A 10424-nucleotide genomic window follows, 5' to 3' on the forward strand; every position below is an offset into this window, starting at 1 on the left:
ATGAAATCTCTGAGAATCCTTTTAGTTTTGAATCCACTGACAAGAGCCCTTAAAAATATATTCAAAATAAACCATCTGCGCTTCTTGCTTTGTAGTTTTGTCCTGGCCTTGAAAATATGAATACATGTTGATAAGTGGGCAGCGGTACATTTTAAAAGATATAATCCCAAAGACCCTTATAGGTCCTAGTACTTTTGCTACATATTGACCAATTCTATCACAGAGGGTATGTAAAAGAAAGTGGTTCATGTACTATTATTTGTATAGCGCCATCTCATTCTGCAGTGCTGTACAAAGGCTAGACAGGACATAACAGCGTATAACATAACAAGATGACATACAGAAACAGTTGAGGAGGGCCCCGCTTAAAAGAGCTAATAATCTTGAGAGTGTTAGGGTGTATTATACAATAGGTAAAAGTGCCGTTGTTAGGGATGGAGCAGTCAGTATTGCAGGAGAGGGACTAGGAAAGGTGAGTTAAAGAATAACTGGAGGAAAAAAAAAAGGGTCTTCTTTGAAGGACCAAAGGCAGGGGAAAAGACGGATAGGCTGGGGAGGAGATTCAGGCAGCCCGTGACAAGTCTTGTAAGCGTGCGTGAGAGCTAGAAATCAGAGGAGAGGACAGACTTAGATCATTGGATGAGCAAAGAGATCAGTTAGGAGTATATTACAAATGAGTGAGAAGATTTAAGTAGGGGAACCACTATGAAGATCACATTCAGCTTGTGAAGAGACGGCCAAAGGGGAGCAGTGTTAGGTTAGGCGAAGGGAAAGGAAAATAAGTGTGACTCACCATTCATGGTAGACTGTAGAGGTGAGAGACAGGTATGAGGGAGACCAGCTAAGAGTGGACGATAGGTCAGAGTCAACCCTTTCAATGCCGTTTTGTATGAGGCTCTGCTGCTGGTGGTCCAGGCAGACCAGCAACAGCAAAAACGAGCCCCCACAAGCCCTGTGATGACTCCTGTAGGCATGGAAGCCTACAGCAGTCATCAAAGAGACCCCCCCTGCAATGGCTGGTCCAGCAATTGCATCCCAGCTGCCAGAGGCAGCTTCAGGGACAGGGGGAGAGGGTTCTTTGGTCTCCACATTAGTGTGGAGACTAGCCCCAACACCCCCCTGCTGCCAGGCAGACCAGCAACAGCAAAAACGAGCCCCCACAAGCCCTTTGATGATTCCTGTAGGCATGGAAGCCTACAGCAGTCATCAGAGACTCCCCCCTGCAATGGCTGTGTCCCAGCCAGGCAGCTTCAGGCACAGGGGGAGAGGGTTCGTCGGTCTCCACATGAGTGTGGACACCAGCCCCAACCCTCCCCTGCTGCCTGATCGCTCCATGAGAGCGACAGTGCAGAGTTAACCCCTTCAATGCCACAATTGTGTATGACACATTTGTGGCATTGCAGGGTTTAACATTTGTCCACACAAGCTCCACATTGTGCTCCAATGGAACATCAGCATTGAAAAAGTTTTTTAAAAAAAAAAAAAACAGCACTGACCTGAAAGTCCAGGGTGCCTCCAGGTCAAATGCTGTGCGTTTAGTAAGTGGGCTGATGATGATCAGATCACTCCTGACCAACTGTTGGTTTTAAAAAAATCCTGGCTCCTAACTTTTTTAGCTAGCGCCTAGATTCACAGCAAATTTGTCAAGCCCTGACCTAATACAGTGGTGTGCGTCTATATATACACACACACGCAGCACACACAGCATCAGTAGCACAAAATAGCTGGTATTTATATACGTAATTTTCAGCAGGGTAGTGACAATTTCTAACCCTATGTCGTTTGTTATTAAAACCCTACTGCAAAATATACCAGGTTACATCAAAAGAAGAAAGATCATTTTGCGATGCTCAACTAAATACTACCTACAAATAACAGTTAACAGTAACAAAATAAATAATAAATAATAAAACCAATATACGGTGCATAGAAAGGGAAGAGTATATTTAGAGATTTTATCATATTATTCTCATATCATTGGAGAGGACATTTAATGAGTGCTATACATCTTACCTCGTCTGTGTTACTGCTGGATTCCCTGCTGTCTTTTGTCCTATATTAAACAATAATATTTGAAATAATAAATGAGATATTAAATTATCAACAAATAAATACTGGATTTATAGTCCATGAGCCAGATGTAAATTTTCAGTTTGCTATGATAATAATAGCAGCTACCCCAAATGAAACTATATGTTAAAGTTTTTGGTTTCAAAAAATAAAACACAGGAAATACAGAGAGTGCAAAATGGAGAATTACTAAAAGTTAGAAAACAAAACTTCTGAGACTTCAGTCGACTACTTCCACTTTTCATGGCTAAAAATTGTATTGTTGATTAGTTCAATAAAAGCTTGGTACCTATAAAGGTCACTACACTATGAAGCACCCATCATCTCCAATCCAAAGGAGAAGACTATGGGGGAAAAACATATGTTTCCACCAAAGTGATTTTTACATTTCTGACATTTCTGAAAACGAACCAACATAGTTTCTGGCTAATATGGAAAAACAACAATCTAATACATACTAAAATTTAAGAATTTTTCAAATTGCAAAAATATAACTTTTATAGCATGATTGCATATCTCAAAGCTCTGGATTAAAGTGACATTTGTATAATTATTTTTAAGCAAATTACTCCAGTCTCTCACCCGTCTATAGCTGGAACTGAACTAAGGCGAGGGTCATCCTTCAGAAGATCGTGGCTACTTTTACTCTTCCCTTTCATTGTCTGTAATAGATTACTTAATATGAACAGTACCTAAAGATTGTCAAATGCAACAAGCTCTCTTTAAGGCACACACTATAAAAGAGGTAATGCAAAAAGCTCTTTCATGCACATGCATAGAATATTTTCAAAAACAATTATTTCAGCAAAACAAGTAGGGCCGAAGGATATTAACCTGTGTTCAGTCAGGATTCGACTTAATACAAGAATCTAAATTGTACCAGTTGATGTTTCAATTCAATTTCACTCCTCTAGTTTTTCTTTTTTTTTTTTTTTACACAACCCTTCTCCAATTTGCCTATGTTTCCTGTTGGCCACTATGGTGGGAAGGAGCTGAAGTAGACAGAAGACGGACAATCACTTTCTGAGCAAGATTAAAGAGAGCATTCTGTGGTTTGACATTGTGTTCCAATGGCCTACGTAAATCAGACCCTGTACAGCGCAAAGCAGCCTGTATTACAGAGATCTATGCTACTACCTTATTAGCGTTCTACACATCCAATAAAGTATTGCGCTATAGAGCATCTCAGGCTACCCCTTTAGCCAAATGCTACAAAAGTTTGCAGGCACGTACAAGTATATGTTCATATTTGAGGGTCCGTAAAACAATTATATTTTGCTAATCCTATATGGAATGCACATATCTTAATGTATTCAAAGTAATGTTTTCTCAGACAAAGAAAAAAGAACAAGTTGAAGCTTTCAGTGTATTTAGGGTATTTTAGTTCATTTTCCATAGACTCCAAAGTATTTTATTGCTTGCTATTCAGTTCATGCATTCTTTAATTACCTGTACCAACCACAATGAAACGATTGGCTGCTTGTACTCCCACCAATTTTAATGAGGGCATTACTGAGCTTGCACAAGACATTTACATATTAATAAACATTAGAACTTTCATTTTATATACCAATAACTTAGAGACAGTCTCTATACATTATTTATATTTTAAAGCCCTGCTCCATTGCCATGCTTCTAACTACACTCTCTAAACAAGTGTCCCTTTTTCGACAATTTGAACTTATAGGATGCTTAATTCAAGTAAGAAACAAAACACTGTACCTCACTGACTTTATTCACTTCCTCCTCCTCTTCTTCAGCTTCTTCACCAAAAGAAAGTAAATTGAAGTTCCTATAAGAAAATTTAAATATTTCTCTATATGAAAGGCAGTTTAACTTAACTTTGTCATGCTGCTTAATATAACCAGAAACACATTTATAGTGACTGTGACACTAGCACCAAAATTAAATTCATAATTTAAAAGAACAGTCTGATACCCAGAGTTGTATTCGTTTTAACGCATGTTGCGTTGACGCCAATGACTTTTACAGCATGTACATTGGATCATGCATTGTAGTTAATGGAGTCAGAAATAGAGACTTCTGTCCCATTTACATCCTCCCCTGGCTGCAAAATGTTAAAAAACACCATGACATCCACTTTATACTACCTTCAGCCTAAGCCTTTTTGTTTTGCGAACAATATAATTGTTTCCAAGCTATTTAGTTAGAAGAAAGGGACATTTTTTACATTATAGAAGCAGTGGGAGTGTAGCAAAAGGTGGCAAAATTCGATACACTGTAAAAGACAAAAAAAAAAAACTGCCTTCAATGTAAGTCTTTTGTTTAGTTGTCAACACAAAAGCAATAACTATTCTGTCGCTCTTTCAGTATGTGGAAACCCAATCACAGCAAGCTTTTTGAGGAATTTTCCATTTTAAACAGCAGAAAAGATTAAACCATTACAAGCAAAATGACTCCGTAGTATATGATGAGGGATCCAGATGAATAAACCAAATATCCACAGTATGTTTTCTAGTAGAGATCATTTGACGTTCGAATTATGTTTTTTTAAATATTGCTTCTGGGTAGCTATGTGAAAGTGTAAATGTAAAAATCAGACTGCATCCTCACTTAGGAGATAATTGTACACCAATTCGTGCAAACTACTGATTTAATGACTCGAAGTACACTGAATAACCGTTAACAACCCTTTGTAGCTTCCTCTTACACACAATGGTACAAAATTAGTGGTCATCTAATGCATTATGCGGAGGTGTGAAACATACATTTCTGTTACAAAACAGGGGAAAAACCCACAGAAATATAATGAACACTGACTTAGTTCCTTTGACTTTTGGCTTTTTGGCGTCCTCTTCTTGCTTTTCCTTTTTTGTCTTTTTAAGCACTCTGGGAACGATGTCATCAAAGGGGTTAAACAAAACCTGCAATTACAATGCATATACTGTTTGATGTCATCATAACCATTAAAATCAACATGCAACAGGTGCTAAAATTTAACAATTACAGGGGCTCCAGTTGCAACAGTAAAAATGACACAACGAAAAGATGAAACTTCAGCAGGATTGCTGCTTTACAGAGTTTGGAAGCTAGCGGGAAATGTCCTGCTTGTGCATTGATTCATTTTTACTCATCGCAGAAGGTGGACGAGTAGATTTTTTCAGCCGTGGTCATAACTACCGGTATATTTAATTCTGTATCTAAGAAAATAACACAAAGTACAATTTGATATTTGCTCTACATACCTCAGTGCTTTTTATTTTATGTGGATTAACGGGCCTCTCATTTTCGCCAATATCCACTTCTGTCAGTCTCAGCAAGTTGTATATGGTATCGCCGGTCACCTGAAACAATCATTCCAGTTATTTACCTGGTAAAGTGTATTAAGGAGTTAAGCCGTTACATGATCTCAATATGTAGCTTTTCTAAAGCGGTTTCCAGAAATGTGAGGATAATAATAATTAAAAAAAAGGATAAGAATACCCAAAATATTACTGCTGTAGATTAAGGGAAAATATACTATTTGTTCCTATTATAACCAAAGAGATTATATATATTTCTTTGTAACAACATTTCGTAAAGGTTTGTTTAAAACAGAGACATTTAATATCAGTTACCTCCCAGTTTATACATAATTAAACTATGGAATGAGAAATGTGGCAAGAATGTATAAGCTAAAGGAAATTAGCCCAAACCAAAGACTGATGGAACAAATCAGATTCTTTTCTCGAAATATTATATTTTTTATTTCAGTACACTACACAAAAGTACATGATAGTGTTTACACATTAAAATAAGAAAAACATTTTATTTTGGGAGCAAGAGATAATCCCAGCACTGGAAATTTACATGCTAGCTCGCTTTACTGTTGTCACTTGCAATCAATCTCAGCACCCATTGTAGCTAAATATCTCCACAACATTAGGTTTTGATAAATAAATTATTGTAGAAGCTGTGACAGTAACCTTTTAGAAATGTTGTCTGTCCGATGCTGGCAGGGGGCTGGAGAAGTATGGGGCAGAAGTCTTTATTTTCAAAAATGCACGCACATAATAAAATGGGCCCCAATAGGCATTTAACACGTACATATGGTGTATTTAGGGCCCAGGATCTTTTTGTAGCTTATACTCATACACATTGCTATTATCTTTAATTAGCAGCGTCGAAATCCCAGGTTACAGCAACATTCAATAGAATACTATTTGTTTAGCCAGAAGCAAAGAAGTGCTGGTCAGTAATAACCAAGGCCGATGAAACTAGTTACAGCTCTAGTTTGTAGGATTCAGTTAATTGAAAATTGTTAGATAAGCTGCTAAAGTAGTGACCGTTTTAAATAAATCTGTAGATTCTAAAATAACTTTGCATCGCGCATTCAGCTATCTTACAAAATCTTGGTTTCTGCACAAGTGAAATCCCACATACAATAAATAACAATACATAATTATTTACTAAAATGTCGGCTCAAAAAGAAGAGCAGCTAAAAGTTAAAATCGCCTTACAGAAAAAGTTCAGTTTATTTAAAAGTAATGAAACTAAAGATTATCATCCTGGGTTTAATTGTTTGCTTTAAAGAAATACCAACTCAAGGAATATCACTTAACCTTTCCAAAGACTGTGTGTTTGCCGTTAAGCTCATCAGCACGGCCCAGTGTAAAGAAAAACTGGCTTCCATTATCATGTGGTCCAGCATTTGCCATGGCAACCAGTCCTCTTCGAATAAACCTAAGACGTGAATGGAATTCATCCTGAAAAAACAACAAAACAATCAACCACATACTATTTTACACACAAATAACAATATCTGAAACAAAGACAGAATTGGCAGCGAACAGATTATTATTACAATGAATGCCAAACAACAAGCTTAGTATGCCTGATGTCCTAAATACATGATAATCTTCACCACTTAAAAACTATATTGGCATAACTCATCATATGCTATAGCTGAAGATGAGAATTCAAATATGGAACACAGTAACTAAATGCAAAGCGATTTTCATACGGAATGATTGGATTTGGCGAACACATCAGTTCATTAAAATCAACCTATTGCACCGCAAGCAGACACAGACAGTGTTATCCGGCCGCCATACCAAATTTGACATAATATGAATAAGTGGCATTTAAAGGCACTGTTCCACTTGCGTTAAGCTTTGAACCATGTTAAGCAATACAACTTAGCAGTCAGCAGTATACTATACATCAGTTTGACTACAACACTACGTCAGAATAACGCACACGGATTCACAGAGAAAGAAAGAAGCGCTTCTCTTTCTCTGCAGAACCGTCTGCATTATTCTGGCCTGGTGTAGTACTTCCCCAACAAAGCAGAGCCTCTCACTCCCACCACTGGAACAGTCGCTTTCCCATCCCTTCAGTCGGATGAAAGGGTTTCCTTCCTGACACAGAACTACTACAACAGGCCATGATTGCGCTGCAGAGAGCCAGGACAAGCGGGCCACCGGAGAACACATAAGAAAACCAGAAAAAGAAGCATAGTGAAGGAGAAGCAGACAACGAGAAGGAGCGTGCGAAGGGGGAGCGACAACAAATTTTGGAACAACCCTCCGAATTTTATTTGAAAACTAATAGACCCAAAACAAAAGAAATATTTTTTGGTCCATGTTATATATCACTGACATTATCTGAAGACAGAAAGAGATAATCTCACTCAAATTCTACCCAGGATGGGAATAAAACAATGTATTGAACTTCAGCAAGTTGTCTTGACCATGTCTACATGCCTAAATGCATTGAGTTGCTGCCATGTAATTGGCTGATTAGCTATTTGTGTTAACAAGCAATTGAACAGGTGTACCTAATAAAGTGACCAGTGAGTGTATACTCATTTTAAAACATAGATATGTATTTTTTCTGGCATAAAAGACATTTCCACAATGGAGAAATATTACCTTAAAAGGCTTTCCATAAATTGATTCACCTCCAGAACCAGTACCCGTCGGATCACCTCCCTGAACAATAAAATCTGGAACGACTCGGTGAAATATTGTGTTATCATAATAACCTAAAAACACAAAGTAGAGAAAGCATTTACAGAGTGCAGAATTTTATTCTTAGAGTGAAAATACTTTATGTACGCTGGCATGAGTAAAAATAGGCAATGTTGTTCAATAATAGCACCTAACCAACATTTATAGTGGATTATGATAAAATTTCAGGAAGATAAATAAAACACATATAGCTGGATTTATCTCATATTAAGTCATAAATCAGGGGGCAAATAGCATTTACTGACCAGATTACTAAAAACAGTTACTGTTTTAAAGGGCTCACACGTACTACTTTATTTTTATACCATGTATTTCATTCATTTCCAGTATCCATAAATGGTAGTCCTTAACTTCTAAACAAATCATCTGCAAATGAGAGACAGTACCTTCTAAACACAACTGGACAAAGTTTCTGCTTGCTTTTGGTGCTTCTTTTGACCATAATTCTATATCAATTTCACCAGCAGTTGTTTTTAGCAAAACCTTAAAATAAAGGGATACAGTAAATTGTAAAAAAAGTTTACTCGCGGTAGAAAAACATTAACATGGGCTCCCCAGCCCCCGAAGCCTGGGGTGGATCGGGGGGCTCAATGGGCAAACCGACAGCATGCTTCTCAGGTAGGGATAAAGAGGCAAGCCCTGAGTCCCAGACTTAGCTCTCTATTCCCCTAGTTTCATAAAGAGGTAAGTCCTGGACTGGGGAGGTGCGGATCATGTAACATTGCATGATCTTGCGGGAGTAGCGCAGCAGCAAGCTGAATTGAAGGCAGGCTGAATACTGGGTAAGATAGTTGCATGTATTTGCCTGGATTTGTGTGAGTGTTTCTCTGGGTATGTTGGCATGTGAGTCTGGGATAGCATATTTGTCTGGCAATATCTATGTGTGTTGGTGATTGTGTGCCTGTCTGGGTATGTGTGTGCTTGTCTGCGTTTGTTAGCCTGTCTGAGTTTGGGCATGGTTTTGCTGGGGGAGGCCAGCATTTCATCCTTGGACCCAGCCAGCACAATATCTTGCGCAAGCCCTGTATGCGCTCTACCCACAAACACGTATAGTAAATAAAAATACACAAACTGAAAATATTATATATCTGTACAGCAGAAAGCCTGCTATGTTTCCATGCATAATTGTAATTATTGTTACAAAAGTAAACATTTGTCTCATTTAACCCCTCCCCCAGTCGCCTCTACTGAAACCAGGAAGCATTGGTGTGTACGCATCTCACACATGCTCAGTAACACTCCCCCTGAATTCAATGCATTGCTCCATTAGAAAAAGGTGGGAATTGCAGCAGCCAATCACATTTATGCCAGAAGTATATCAGTGTTCAGGTAGCAAACATGTGATTGGCTGCTGCAAAACGATACTTTCAGGGGCCACTGTGGAATCGCAGTAAGAATGGCACCTAACAATGAGGGGTACAGGAGAAGTGAGGTGGAAAGGGTTAAAGTAAAATGCACTGGATTCCACACAAAAATCACCTTCAACATACATTTCATTTAAAAACAGAAATGGAACGAGAAGCCAGATGTCTGCTTTCAAAGCGGTCGTATTCTACTGCCAGATGTATTTACTAAACGCTGAGATATGGGATATGTATGCTTGTTGCGCACAGGTGCAATCATCTTGTTGTAAAAAAGACCGGTTTAAACATAATGCCCAGATCCCTAGTTACCATTAAGTAACTAAATGCAGAAAGCGTTACTAAGATATAATTTATAAACGTATCATTTGAGATAAGAGCCATTTGGCTCATCTAGTCTGCCCATTTTCTAAGGTAAAACCCTTAATCACTCCTTGGACTCGTCTCAGATTCGGGATAGCTTTACGCCTACCACATGCATGTTTAGGTTCCCTCCACTGTACTGGCCTCTATCGCTTCTGCTGGGAGGCCGTTCCTCATATCTACCACCTTTTTCATCACAGTAAAACGCCTTTACATCTAATTCGAACATTCCTCTCCTCTGCCCAGTGCTAATCAATGAATACAATGCACGAGATACAATAATGTTATAAACCATGTGCCTGCTGAGCAGCATTATACAGGAGCCCAGTAATGCTCTGAGAGTCTTGTGGAAAACCTAAGTATACATATAGGAGACACACATACATTCCCAGCCCTTTATGTAAAGACTCTCGCCAGCCCCACTCTATGTAGCACCCAAGGGTGCGCGCTTTATTGCCCCTGCCCCACACCTTGCCGCTTGTAGGAGGCTCCTGGATGTAGATGTTACTCATGGTCTCTCAGCTTCACCAAAACAAACCTCCGCGTGCAGCCTGGCACACCGGAACATACCATGAGAGAGCCGAGGGGGGAATAAAACTAAAGATATCAGCTCAACGAGATACAAATAAATTCTAGTTGCCTACAATTAGAATACCCC

The 10424-nt window shown here is 38.7% G+C and overlaps 1 protein-coding gene across 1 annotated transcript in view; it reads right to left on the reverse strand.

Annotated features, from left to right (window-relative positions):
- CWC27 (CWC27 spliceosome associated cyclophilin) overlaps nucleotides 1-10334 on the reverse strand; it is a 57707-nt gene extending 47373 nt beyond the window's left edge. The window contains exons 1-9 of the mRNA XM_053448020.1: nucleotides 10237-10334; nucleotides 8429-8525; nucleotides 7944-8056; nucleotides 6633-6776; nucleotides 5277-5375; nucleotides 4852-4955; nucleotides 3793-3862; nucleotides 2653-2732; nucleotides 2014-2053 (exon numbers count right to left, since the gene is read on the reverse strand). Of these exons, the coding sequence (XP_053303995.1) occupies nucleotides 2014-2053; nucleotides 2653-2732; nucleotides 3793-3862; nucleotides 4852-4955; nucleotides 5277-5375; nucleotides 6633-6776; nucleotides 7944-8056; nucleotides 8429-8525; nucleotides 10237-10278 (789 nt within the window). The 5' untranslated portion in view covers nucleotides 10279-10334. The remainder of the gene's footprint in view (nucleotides 1-2013; nucleotides 2054-2652; nucleotides 2733-3792; nucleotides 3863-4851; nucleotides 4956-5276; nucleotides 5376-6632; nucleotides 6777-7943; nucleotides 8057-8428; nucleotides 8526-10236) is intronic.
- Between the last annotated feature and the right edge of the window lie 90 nt (nucleotides 10335-10424).

The sequence above is a fragment of the Spea bombifrons genome, chromosome 1, assembly GCF_027358695.1.
Source record: "Spea bombifrons isolate aSpeBom1 chromosome 1, aSpeBom1.2.pri, whole genome shotgun sequence".
In the NCBI taxonomy this organism is placed as follows: Eukaryota; Metazoa; Chordata; class Amphibia; order Anura; family Pelobatidae; genus Spea; species Spea bombifrons.